Source organism: Gekko japonicus, unplaced genomic scaffold, assembly GCF_001447785.1.
Source record: "Gekko japonicus isolate JY-2015 unplaced genomic scaffold, Gekko_japonicus_V1.1 scaffold573, whole genome shotgun sequence".
In the NCBI taxonomy this organism is placed as follows: Eukaryota; Metazoa; Chordata; class Lepidosauria; order Squamata; family Gekkonidae; genus Gekko; species Gekko japonicus.
Genome location: NW_015176469.1, coordinates 752674 through 766988, shown reverse-complemented (window position 1 = coordinate 766988; position 14315 = coordinate 752674). Strand labels below are relative to the sequence as shown.

At 43.4% G+C, this 14315-nt stretch overlaps 1 protein-coding gene across 1 annotated transcript; it reads right to left on the bottom strand.

Moving 5' to 3' along the window:
• Positions 1-484: 484 nt before the first annotated feature.
• On the bottom strand, positions 485-13898 carry MBLAC2 (metallo-beta-lactamase domain containing 2). Its single transcript, XM_015427131.1, has 2 exons — positions 13281-13898; positions 485-906 (listed from the first exon to the last, which is right to left on the bottom strand). Exons 1-2 carry the CDS (start codon positions 13777-13779, stop codon positions 521-523), a joined length of 885 nt encoding a protein of 294 aa, XP_015282617.1. The 5' UTR covers positions 13780-13898; the 3' UTR covers positions 485-520.
• Positions 13899-14315: the final 417 nt, after the last annotated feature.

Sequence of the window (14315 nt, the reverse complement as noted above, 5' to 3'; positions counted from 1 at the left end):
CTTTATAACAACATTTGGTAATCACTTTGTGTTACATTCAATACTTACAATAAAAAGTAAAATCTTGGGTGCTTAACTGTGCATTCAACGAGACAGTGGAATGTTACAATTTCCCCCACCCCAATACACTGCTTATAAGAAATTTCAGCCATTATAAATATACTTTAAACATAAATTCCTAACTTAAGACATCAAAAAGTTGGACATGAATGTAAAACTTCTTCTTTTAGCACATCATATGATTCAAAATGTTGTAAAATACAAAACATGTAGAACATCTGTCAAATCGCATTCCACTCATGTGCAAACCTGCCTTGAAAAAGTAGAAGGAAAAATCAGTAGCTTTGGCACAGCTACTAGTTTACACTGTTTTTCAAATATAAAGGAAGTAGGTAAAAATAAGTATCTTTAACGGCTTATCAGCCTGATTTTCCTTTGAAAGGTTATCTTTGCACTGGCAAAATAAAACCTACATAAGCCACTGGGTTTTTTATGATAATACATGTCATATGTACTAATACTATGAAGTGGTTCTAGAATTTGTTGCACGAAGTGCTAGACTTGCAAGAGATCTCATTGCACATGTAGAAACTTTGTGACAAATCCCAGCATTAGAAATGTAGTTGGAAGCCAAACGATAAAGCCGCTCAGCTCCAAAAGTGTTGAAATGCCCTGGAAGGACTTTCTCCACAAGACCTCTATTCACTAATTCTATTAATCGCTGGCAAGTTCCAACGTAGTCGCTTATCCTGCTGTAGGGAAGCCAGTCAATCATGGAACCGTCATACACAACATCCCCACTGAACAGTATCTTCCGTTCCCTGTCATGCAAACAAATGCTTCCTCGTGAATGACCAGGCATATGCATGACGGTGAGCTGTCTGTCACCCAGGCTGATCACGTCCCCTATGAGCAGAAAACAAAACACACAGAAAATTGAATTGTAAAGTGTGATCTCCAGAAATAACAAAATAATACATCACAGTTGCAGGTAGAAGAGTATTCAATGCATGCACAACCCTCCTTGTATTTGTTCCACACAGTCCCAGTGTTCAAATTGAATTCTGAGCTATTTAAGGTGGCAGAGAGCCTTCATGATGGCTAAAACTGTAAACCATATAATACATACATTTTGTCAAGGAAGAAATCAATATTTTCTGCAAAGCTCCAGCCTCACCTGGACTTTCAAAAATCGTTTTGGCAACCTCTTATCAATGCTACTAGAGAAACCTAGCAGTCACTAGATAATAATACAGATTCACTTATGGACTAACAATTCACCAGAATCGGAAGCAGTTCTTACACTGAGGAATATGGGTGAGATTCAAAGTCTCCATTCTTCTAAGGGGGAACCCTTTACTCCAGGGCAAGAAACCATCTGCTGGCAGAACACATCTCTTCCATTAGAGAAAAGCTCCTTGTAGCAGATCAAGATTCATGTTAGCAGAATGGGACATTTGGATCCAACCCATTGTAATCAGCAGAGTCTCCACAGATCTATATCAAAGCCAGTGTCTTATTCATCGATGACACGGAGCAGTGAACAGTAATTAAGCCAACTTTGTATATATTAAAACATTATTAAAGAGAGTAAAATCTAAAGAAGACAGTGAAGTACTAAAGGAAAAGAGGAAGAATATCTAACCAGATATAAGCTGATGGGGCTGACTGTTACTATGCAAATAAGAGATTTCGGAATCATTACAAATGTCACTGAAAATGTCAGCTCAGTGTGGTGCAGCAATGCCAGCACCCAATACAGTATTAGAAATGGTCACGAAGGAGATTAAAAAGAAACAAAACAGCAGGTACCGTAATTTTTTATATAAGACCCATGGTTTGCCCACTTTTGAAATATTGCATGCATTCTGGTTGCCCTCATCTCAAAAGGATATTGAAGTTGATGTGAGGGGAGGGAATGAAACATTTTTGTTAACAAAGCAAGGCCTCTAATTTAGAAAACAGTTGATACAAAAAAGGGATAGGGCAGAGATTTGTAAGGTTATAAATGTGAAAAGAACAGAGAGGGATAGAACAAAGTTTGAGTCCAGTGGCACCTTTAAGACCAACAAAATTTAATTCTGGGTATAAACTTTCATGTGCATGCACACTTATTCAGATGGTAACCAGGAGAACTCCTGGCACAATCTGGACAGTAATTCTTATCAGCTATCTGAAGAAGTGTGCATGCATACGAAAGCTTATACCCAGAATTAAACTTTGTCTTAAATGTACTACTGGACTCAAACATTGTTCTATTGCTTCAAACCAACATGGCTACCCATCTGAATCTACTACACAGGCGAGGTCAGTGATACTCAGTGGCTTTGAAGCCACATGGGGCTCTTTGGAATATTATTCCCCAGTGTGGCACCTACTCCATGTTTCAGGAAAATGGGCCACGTGGTTGCCTTGTGGTTGGCATTTGGTCCCCACCTTGAAATAGTTACTATCTGAGGAACAAGTAAGTTGTAATCCTCTGTGAAGTGCAGGCCTCATGCCAGGAATGGAAGTAAATGTGGCCCGTTGGGTTTAAGATAATTCCAATAGTGATTCTCTGCAAGCTGTGAAAAGAATACCATTGGAACAGGTCTATCACTGCCTTTTAGTCATCATTGCCAAGAACGGAGTCCATCTTATTTATTTATCGGGCTTATATCCCACCCTACCCCATAAGTGGGCTCAGGGCGGTCACAGCATATAAAACATAGTAATTATTAAAACATAATCCTGGGCCGGTGCTGTGGACAGGGGAGGCCAAGATAGTTGGACATCTACTGCCTCAACGGGAAGCCTGGTAGAAAAACTCCCTTTTAAAGGCCCTGTGGAACTGTAACAAGTCCTACAAGACCCTGATCTCAGTGTTCCACCAGGCTGGGGCCAGAGAAAGCCCTGGCCCTGGCTGAGGCTAGGCAGATGCCTTTTGGGCCTGTGACTACCAGATGTTGATCTGCAGAGTGCAAGTCTCTCTGGGGCACATGGGGAGAGATGGTCCTGTCGGTATGCTGGTCCCTGGCTGCACAGGGCTTGGACCAGATCCGGTACTTAATTGGCAGGCAATGCAGTTGGTGTAGCCCTGGCTGAATGTGTGCCTGCACAGGCATCGGCATCAGCAAATGCGCCGCCACATTCTGTACTAGCTGCAGTTTCTAGATCAGGTTCAAGGGTAGCTCTGCATAGAGTGAGTTACAGTAATCCAGCCTGGAAGTGACCATTGGACAGATCACTGTAGCTAAGTCATGGGAGGTGAGATAGGAAACTGGCTGCGTGACCAGTCGGAGGTGATAAAAGGCTGACCTGGCAACAGTGGTGACCTGGACCTCCACTGAAAGCAAGGCATCTAGGATCACCCTGAGGCTCCTCACCCTCAGCACTGGAATCAATGATGCCCCACCAAGCACTGAGAGCCAGATTCCTGATCCCAACCCGCCACGGCTCAGGTACAGGACCACCATCTTCATTGGATTTAATTTCAGCTGTCTCTGCTGTAGCCATCTAGCCACAGCCCCCAATGCCCTGTCCAAAACATCTGGAGCCGACCATCCATCCATTAACAGATAAAGCTGGGTGTCATTAGCATATTGATGGCAACCCAGCCCAAATGCCCAGACCAACAGAGTGAGGGGTGCATGTAAACAACATTGGAGAGAGGATCATCCCCTGCAACACACCACATTCCAGTGGGTACCACTGAGATATCTTCTCCCCAAGCGCCACTTGTGTCACCGACCATGGAGAAAGGAGGACAGCCATTGTAAAGCAGTCCCCTTTATCCCTGCATCGGCAAGGTGGTGGGTCAAAAGATTGTAACTGACCATGTTGAACACTGCTGTCAGATCAAGAAGCACCAGCTTAGATAAAGCAGTACATGTTAATTAGATGGATGTTTGAAACTAAATTCTCATGTCACTGGCTATTTCACAACTGTTTCACTTTCATGATTATCCACCTTCTGAGTTTTGATATGTAGACAAGACAATCAAGAGGCAAATAATCACAACATTAACCGCAGCACAATACCCAGTATGTGAATCCTGTTACAGGCATTATGTCACAACATTTATTAGATCTTGCTAGTATGTCAATATAATACAATAGGAGCATGGCATGTGAGAAGTATGAATCAGAGTAAGCTTGAAATCGTGAAACAAGAAATGAAGCATTTAAACACTGTTATCCTGCAAGTGAGTAAACTAAAGGGGACTGGATTAGGACATTTTCAGCCAGAAAATTACGAACAGAAGAAACTGAGTTGCTCCAATAGTGAGGCAAAAGATGCAGCACAAGTAGTCAGGGACTATAATCCAAAATCTGACAAAATATTGACTATGGAAAACCTACCAACATAACCATAATTTAAGTTTACGCCACAGCTACAGATGCTGAATAGGAAGAGATTGAAAGCTTTTATGCAACATGGGGGGGGGGGGTGATCACACACCGAAACAAGATGTGCTGATAATCATAGGTCTTAATCTATAGAAGTTATGGTCTTGGAGATGGTACATTTTAGCCCGGGGAATGTAAACTATGTGTGAAACAGAGACCAGCTCCCAGGCACTGTTTGTGTTTCAGAAGATAGCATTAACCAAGGTGCAATCCTTCCTGGGATAGAACAAAAGTCTCAGTTCTATTCAGGGTGCCACATACATGATCAGATGCAGAAGATGGAGAAGCTCTATTCTCTCTTCTAAAACAAGACCAGGAGCTGATTGTGGTACAGACCATGAATTGTTAATATAGAAAATTAGAATACTATAAACATTAGAATAAAACTGAAGAAAAACATCAAAACCCTCATAGTGCCAAAATACAATCTGAACAACATTCCTGAAGGGTTTGAAGACCATGTAAAAACATATTTGCATTACTAAGAATAAGTGAACATGAACCAGAAGAACTCTAGGTTGAAACCAGAGATATTCTTGAGGGAATGTGCAAAGATTATTCCTGTAGCCAAAAGAAATGAAAAGGCTTGATGGATGACTGATGAAACACTTAAAATTGCTACAGAGAAGCAAAAGGTGACAGAAGTAGAATCCAAAGTCTAAATGCAGTATTCCAGTAACTGGCACGTAGTAACAAAACTGTTATAATAACCAGTTTCAAGAAATTGGAGAGAGCAACAAAAAAGGAAGAACAAGAGATCTGAAGAAATCAAAGGGAAATTGAAAGCATGGTTGGGCATGCTGAAAAACCAAGATGGAAATACATTTACTGAAAAGGACAAATAAAGAAAATATGAGAACAATACACTGAAGAACTATACAGAAAAGATGAAAGGTTGACAGATTCCTTAAAAAAATCTTTTGAACAAGAATGCACAATTTTAGAAAGTGAAGTGAAAGTTGCACTTTAAGCAATTTGGAGAAACAAATCACCAGAAGTAGGTGGGATATCAATAGAGTTATTCCAAATCACAGAAATGTAGTCGCCCATAAAAAATCTTAACAAGAATATGCCAACAAATATGAAAAACAAAACAATGCCCCACGGACCGAAACACTCAATCTACATTTCAATTCTGAAAAAGTAGACATCAAAGACTGCAACTATCAGACCACTGCATCGATTCCTCATGTGAGTGGTGATGTGCAAAACCTTACAACAAAGACTGTTACTATATATGGAACAAGAAATGCCAGATGTTCAAGCTGGATTCAGAAAGGGAAGAAGCACTTAGGGCAGCCAAGCTGCGGCGGGGGATCCGTGCGTCGTCACAGGATCCCTGCCGCGGGGGACAGCGATACGCGTTGCACCGGCGTCGCCAGGATGTGACGCTATGCGTCGCTCTGGCAACTGGACTGTTTGGAGTCCCGTTGCCAGAGCTACGCGTAGCGTCACATCCTGGCGATGCCGGTGCAACGCGTATCGCTGTCCCCCCGCAGCAGGGATCCTGTGACGACGCACGGATCCCCCGCCGCGGCTTAGCAGCCCTAGAGTTCATATTGCAAATTTACATGGTTACTGGAGCATACAAGAGAATTTCAGAAGAAAATCTGCTTGTGTTTCATAGATTACAGCAAAGCTTTTGACTTTGTGGATCATGGAAAGCTAAGGTTGGTTTTAACAGAAATGGGTGTGCCTTAACATCTGATTGCTCTGATGCACAACCTGTGCTCTGGACAAGAGGCTACTGCTACGGCAGAATATGGAAAAACAGAATGGTTTCCAATTGGCAAAGGTTTCAGACATGGATGTATTTTATTTCCCTATCTGTTCAATCTGTATGCAGAACACATCATAAGAAAAACTGGATTAGATTCAGCTGAAGGTGGAGTGAAAATTGGTGGAAGGAACATTAACAATCTGCACCACATTACTAGCAGAAAATAGTGAAGACTTGAAATGATTACTGATGAAGATTAAAGCAGAAAGTGCCAAAACAGGATTATAGCTGAACATCAAGACGACAAAAGTAAGGACCACTGGGGAATTACACAACTTTAAGGCTGACAATAAAGAAACTATAACGGTTGAAGATTTTCTATTCTTTGGCTCCATCATCAACCAAAGGGAGACTGCAACCAAGAAATCAGAGATTGAGACTGGGAATGGCAGCCATGAAGGAGCTAGAAAAGAATCTTATGGATGTGTCACTGGTGACCAAGATCAAGATAATTCATACTATACTATTCCCCCATTACTATGTATGGGTATGAAACGTTGACAATGAAGAAAGCTGAAGGGGGGAAAGTTGTCTCATTTGAAATGTGGTGTTGGAAGAGAGTTTTATGGATACCATGGAATGCCAAAAAGACAAATAAGTATATTGTAGATTGAATCAAGCCTGACCTCTCCCTAAAACGATCAAGCTGATGTTATTGTACTTTGGTCATATTATGAGAAGACAAGACTCACTAAAAAAGACAATAGCACTCTTAAAAACAGAAGGCAGGAGGAAAAGAGAAAGATGGATTAATTCAGTTTGCAATAACTAGAATCAAAGAATCATAGAATCACAGAGTTGGAAGGGGCCATACAGGCAATCTAGTCCAACACCCTGCTCAATGCAGGATCAGCCTAGAGCATCCTGGACAAGTGTTTTTTCAGCCACTGCTTAAAGACTGCCAGTGAAGGGGAGCTTCCACTGTTGAACAACTCTTACTGTAAAAAAGTTTTTCCTACTATCCAGCCAGTACCTTCCCACTCTTAATTTATTTTTTATTTTATTTATTATTTGTATTTATAGCCCACCCATCCCGCGAGCGAGCTCAGGGCGGGTAACATCATAAAACATACAAAAATACAATTAAAATTAAACAATTTGAACAATTTAAAATAACAGATTAAAACACAGTCACAAGTCTAACAAATCAGTTGGCTGTGGGGGTTCCCTGGTATATTATTTGGGTTGATAGGTGGATGGGTGACCACCGCCTCAGGGAGGCCATATAGAGACATCCGCTGCCTCAACCAAAGGCCTGGCTGAACAGCTCTGTCTTACAGGCCCTGCAGAATTGAAGAAGATCCTGCAGGGCCCTAATCTCAACTGGGAGCATGTTCCACCAGGCAGGGACCAGGGCAGAAAAGGCCCTGGCCCTGGTTGAGGCAAGACGGACATCCTTTGGGCCGGGGACAACCAGGATATGTTGATCCATAGAGCATAGCGCTCTTCAGGGTGTATATGGGAAGAGGCGGTCCCTCAGATATGTGGATCCCAGGCTGCATAAGGCTTTAAAGGTGATTACCAGCACCTTGAAGTGAATCCAGAAGTCAACTGGCAACCAATGCAGTTGGTGGAGCACCTGCTGCATAGGCGTCAATGTCAGCAGGCGCGCCACCGCATTTTTCACCAGCTGTAGTTTCCGGGTCAGTCTCAAGGGTAAGCCTACATACAGTGAGTTACAGTAATCAAGCATGGAAGTGACCATTACATGGATCACTGTAGCTAAGTCCTGGAGGGAGAAATATGGTCTCAGCAGCCTTATCTCCCTAAGATGGAAAAATGCAGATCTGGCAACTGCCCTAACCTGGGCTTCCATAGAAAGAGAGGAATCCAGTGTTACTCCCAGGCTCCTCACTTTCTGGGTCGGCACCAAAGGCGCCCCTTCCAGTGTGGGGAGTCTAATATTCACATCCACACACACCCGACCCAGGTACAGGACCTCCATCTTTGGACCCCATTATTGCGAGTCCTGTCCTCTGCTGCCAACAGGAACAGCTCCCTGCCCTCCTCTAAATGACAGCCCTTCAAATACTTCAAGAGAGCAATCATGTCGCCCATCAACCTCCTCTCCTCCAGACTGAACATTCCCAAGTCCCTCAGCCTTTCCTCATAGGGCTTGGTCTCCAGGCCCCCGATCATCTTCATCGTTTTCCTCTGCACTTGCTCCAGTCTGTCCATATCCTTTTGGAAGTGAGGCCTCCAGAACTGCACATAGTACTCCAGGTGCAGCCTGACCAATGCAGTGTAAAGCAGGAATATGGCTTGAGCAAGGCTGTTAACAGTAGAACAATTTGGAAGTCATTAATTCAAAGGGTCACTGTGGACTGGAAGTGACTGGAAGGCACATAACACACACAGTATGTCAACACAACCAATAATGGGATAGTGTCTCAGTAGATGAAGACTGATCTAAAACATTAGGAATGGGCATCAGGTTGCAAAGACACTCTTGGTTTTAACACACCCCAGTCCTTGGTTGGTTTGAAATGATACATGAGTTTCTCCATCAGTAGTATATCCCAGTCTTCCCTACTGAGTGAGTCCATTGGCAATACAGAGCTTGCTCTACAAGTATAAATATTATCAGGTCTTTGTGCAGGAGATCCTGTTATTCTTACTGGAAAGATGTCTAAAATTACCAGAATTGGGTGTTTAAGAATTTGATAATTTTGGTTACCTCTAAACATGCATCATGCTAAAACTTGACCTACTACACATTATGAGCACATCACATCATTGATTTCTTGGCAGTTTACCACTTACTTGGCTGAATCTTGAAACTGGAGGAGGGGTCAGATGCCACCATGAAAGGCTCTTACATGTTGATGCCTTTAGTTAAACACTTATAGGTCTCTCTTGACCCATAAAAAAAGCAAGACTCCCATTTTGTTTTTTTCAGTTGGCATCCCTGAGTTTGCTTCCCAACTTTCCCAAATGGCACCTGATGAACTCAGTAGATCACACAGCATGTTATACTTTTAGAAATTTAGACCCTTCCCATGAGACATACCAGATTTCAACAGAAACTCACAATCTGTTAGCTGACATATAAAATTAGGTTAACATAGCTGGCTATGTTTTTAAAAATGTTATGTATTTATGTCACTGGCTGTTCATACCATCCAATTTCTCCCAACAGACAGATCTTATGCGCACACAGAGTACTGGAGTTATTGTCTCAAATTCAGTTGTCCCCTCTTCCTCATTTCCCCCAAATCTCATAGTTTATTGCCTATTCAGGCTGCTAAATTTTGAGTGAAACATGGATCATACCATTTATTTAATATTTTAAAATATAACATTATGTTATGCTTATTTTGATTAAGAGACATCCAGTTATTCTGAAATACTCATCACTGTAACTAATTTGGACCAGCTGATGTCACTGGATGGATTTTTAAAGGTTCATCTACATTAGAACTCTTTATATGCTTCTCTTTTTACAGTATCAAAAATAAGTGATATTGGGTGAATGACAGAAAGTTAAAGGATAAAGAGCATGAAACAGGATCAAGTGCCATGTCTCACAAATCCAATTAGACTTCAGATTGGTTTAATTTTACAAATACTGGCAAATCAATTACTGCCAGGAAATCTGTCATCTCCTAGAAACTAAATACTCATTTTTGTAAAATGTTTAAACTTGCCATGAACTACAACCACCTAACCATTAGCTGCTTAATCATAATTCCAGATCATTTATGGCAGCTATTTTAGATGACATTTCTTTTTTTCAAATCTGCAAGGCCACATCTTCTCTCAGGAAGCAGCCTAACAGTGAAATAAACTGTATTCTTTAGAACTCATGCTAAATTATGAGCCTCTTTTTAAATTCTTCAATCATTTATTGTACAATTTAAATAGTAGTAAAATTTATATCTCCCTCAACTTTGCTGACTTCCTGTACTACAAGCTACTGTGATCAACAACAATCCATATATTTGATGACAAATACCTTTCGCATCATACCTGATCTTTTTGAGATGCCAGGGATTGAACCTGGGACTTTCTGCATGCCAAACCGATACTCTACTACTAATCCATGGCCTCCCCCTAATAATTTAACGTCTCATGTAATCAGATCCTTAGATGCAGTCCCAGATGCAAAAGCTGAGGAGTAAATCACACTGCACTGGCATGCAGTCTGATTCCAAACATGCATATTAAACTCAGAAGCAAGCTTCCTTAAAGATTATGGAATTTTCTTCAAAGTAAGCATCGCTTAGGACTGCAAATTCAATCTTGAATAAATGAGCTGGTGTGCCCAGGGACACCCCACCCAACATGATACTATTTAGCTCAAATAAGTATTTAGTTAAAATATCTGCATCTCTTACCCCACATGCTCTCAAGAGAGCTAAATGGCACAGAAGATTTTCCAGAGCCTTACATTAAGCGGAAATCCATCTGGAAACATGGGTACATAAGGTTATGCTATTGTATCTCACTCTGAAATTGCAACCAAATACTCTTGTTGGAGGTTTGCTGTGTTTTTCCTGTAAGCAAAGTGGCAACTGATGCCATTCCTGGCAGGCTTCCTACCACTGGGAATGCTCCAGACAGAACAACATATGTGTACAATTTCAACTACCTAGACCAGAAAAGAACACTATTGGTTCATCTAGTCACTGTTTTAGGGACACTGAATAGAAACTGTTTAATTAGTAACAATCAGTCTGCTTTAATAGCCCCCATACCATGGTCCACCTTTTATTTAACGTTAAATTAGCAAGCACAGTTAATAAATCTATTAAAGTGGTACTGAATATGGCTTAACGTCCCATACAGAACTAGACATGGACTAAATGGTGTGTCTGAACTTTACGAATACACTACCAAAAAGTCAAAGTAGAGGTATGTAGCCAACAACAGACTCTTGTCAGAATTTTTTTTTAAATCTATCCTGCAGTCTCATCCCTTCTGAATTCAGATACACACCAAAACCACAATAAAAAAGAATAATATATATATATATATGTGGAGGAAGAAAGTGATGGGTATATAAGCTACAGTGTAATATATTTTGAAACCAGTGCACAAAGTTCCTCATTCAGAAGGTGGGTACCAGCCAGCTAAACAAACTCCCTGCCAGTCTTCCAGTCCTGAATGCTACTTCATCTCCCTCAGAAAGAACATTCATTCCCATTTGCTCCACAGAAATAGGGCCAGGATCACAAGCTAGGTGAGTCTACTACACTGATAGGTACACTGGGGAAGGGGGATTAGCAAGGCTCAGATTGAAAGGAGTTCTGAAGTCACCCACATCATTAAGGCTTTAGCAGAAGTTACTGTAACATCATCAAAAAAATCTAAAGCAAAAATGAAAATTACAGCACCATCTAAAACACAGGTATACCCTTCGGTGACTTCAGTGGCCTTAGAAGGGTGTGACTGCTTAGCTGTAGAAAGAGCCGCTATACACCCGCTGTGATCAAACAATACCATATGACTGAACTGGCTTGTTCTCATGTAAACAGCATCATATATAAAACCATCCAAGTGTGTGATGATTATTACAAATACTATTGGGTTTCTTTGTTCGCATTTCTTTGCTGCTGAAGATTTATTTTGCAAGTCTCATTTCATATATAACAACAATATCTTTTACGGTGCAATCCTGAGCAGAGGTACACCTGAATACAGAGAAGTCAATGGGTGTAACTCTGTTTAGGACTGCACCATGAAGCCAATAATTTCCAATAGAGGTGCCTAGCAGAAATACAATTATAGAGAAAGCTGTGTGTATATTATACGTACACACACCAACTGGTCTGACCCCACCTCCTGCAAGCCCTTCTACAGAAGCAGCCAGAGATGTCCCCACCCATAATCTCTCATTCACAGACACTTAACAGTGCATTTTCTGACCACCTGCCTTTAAGAGACAGCGTTCATATTCTATGAGGATGCAGCATACATGGAATATGCAAAATACCCCGCCCTCAAACCCCTTTCATATGAATGTTAAAACAGCATTCCTATAGCAAATCCTATAGGAAACAATCTTGTTTCATGTATGCATGCACACGTACATACAAACACACACAAGAGAATGAGATAGATTTTCCCCCTGCCCTTTAACATACATATACCCATGGGACTCATAATTGCTGTTTCCTAGGTACCAAGAACTTTTGGAAAAGCTAATACATCTTGCTTTACTGTACGTGTATACAGAGATCGTGTTAAAAAACATGTTCTTCTCCACCCCACCCCTCAATGTACAACTCCCATTCCCACTTTTACACATGTACTGAATCATCTCAAAGGCCTATGGGAAAAGCCATTCACTTCAACATTTTCCTCCACCCCACGACCTGACCTCAGTTCTTCAAGAATTAGCCCATCTCTTTTCATTACAGTGCTGTCTCTGTACATGCAGGTCTGGCGCTTTCAACCCCCCACCCCCTGTCTACAGTCACTTGTATACTGCAGCAAGAAAGGCACCCTTACCCCCACACACATTCAGCAGTGGATTTACAATCCTGCAGCTGGATGCCCCAAAGAGCCCACATACGCCATCATAGTTTAATAATAAAAAACAATATCAATGATAACATTTCTACTGAACAATGACACTAAATACAATATTAATGAACCATACTAACATTTATAAAATTATACTCAATTTTTGTACTGAGCCGAACGTTAATAGTATATTAAAAGTCATCTAAATACTACTCCTCAAGTAGCGGTTATTGCAAATCACTTGGAAGTTTATATTCGGTTAAGGACTCCAGCCATCCACTCTCTGCAGTTATACAAACCGGAGATGTCTTATTCGTTAAAGAAGAAGTGTTGCAGGTGTTCAAAGCTGCCTAGAAGCCACGTCTTTTTGACGTAAGCGTCTGAATCTTCCCAGGCTAGATGCATGCGAGACGAGCTCTTTACGATGGAAACTCGTGCAGAGTTACTCCAGTCTGAACCCACTGGTGGCTCTAGACTGGAGTAACAACTGGGTAAGACCGCACCGTCAGCGAAGAAAAGCCGCTCTGAGCATGGGCAAAGGCTCTCTTTACCACCAATTCGCACACGACGTGATCAGCGAACCCCAGAACAGAGCCTCTTGTCCAGCCAGGCCCCCCACCACCACCACCACCGCGGGTCTTACCCTCCTGCAGGATGTGCGTAGGCTGGACGGGCCGCACTCGGAACTGCCTGGCGCTCCAGCCGGGGCTGGGCTGCCGCACCACCTCGTTGTCGGAGAGCCAAGTGACGGTCTCGTAGTTGTCCCCGCGGCGCAAGGCCGGGGCCTCGGCACTGTGCACGGCCACCTCCTCGAACTGATGCAGCCCGCCCGAGTGGTCGAAGTGAACATGGGTGGCTAGGCCCAGCAGCGGCCTCCGCCGCCCGCCGCTCCCTGAAGACTCCTTCTCCTCTTCGCCGAGGCGCTGCCCCTCGTCGCCTGCCGCCTCAGGACCCAAAAGACCCGCCAAGTAAAGGTAGTCGGGAAGGCTGCGCAGTCCCAGCCCAGTGTCGATTACCACGTCCCGCTGCGAGCCGCGCACCAGCCAAATGTTGGCTCGGTTGCCCGACTCATAGAAGCGCTCCTGGATCCAGTAAATGCCGCCGCCCAGGGACTTGTGGGCGAACCACTCCAGTGCCGACATCGCCGCCGGCTGCGACCACACGCGACGCAAGGGGCGGGCGACCTGCTGTCTACTTGGGGCGACTCTGCGCGGGGAGCGGCGCTGCAGTCGCCCCTGCGCAGAAACCTCGTCCGCGCACTCCAGTGCGCCAAGGCAGGAGTCCCGACTAGGCGGAGCCGAAGGAGGCGGGGCTGGAACGGGAACAGGCCATGCTTGAGCCAACCGGGCGAGACGTCCCCGTCCCGTCCCTGCCCACTGCAGTAGCGCGTCAGAGGGGAGGGTGGCCGCGAGTAGGCAGGCGTGGCCGGCTTAGTTTGGAGCGCATCTGCACGTGGAAGCTGAGGGCGTGGGGAGAAGGAGGAAGATGCTCGCCGGGAGATTGTTCTTCCCGGAGGCGGAATTTGCGCTTAGGAGTGGAAGGCCACCACCGGGGGCTCAGGGAGGCGGAGGAACCACTCGGGCCCCCACCCCTCTCGACCGGGTGGCCATAACTTTTTAAAGAGCCCCACAGGAGAGGTGGGAGAGCCAGAATGACCTCTGCGAGAGGTGGAATTTGC

What these genes read in the sequence shown, in the direction of transcription:
- MBLAC2 (XM_015427131.1), bottom strand. Translation starts at nt 13,779, where the DNA reads ATGTCGGCACTGGAGTGGTTCGCCCACAAGTCCCTGGGCGGCGGCATT. An exon ending in TACGCACATCCTGCAGGAGG is followed by an intron (nt 907 to 13,280) that starts GTAAGACCCGCG and finishes TTCTGCTCATAG; the next exon opens with GGGACGTGATCAGCCTGGGT.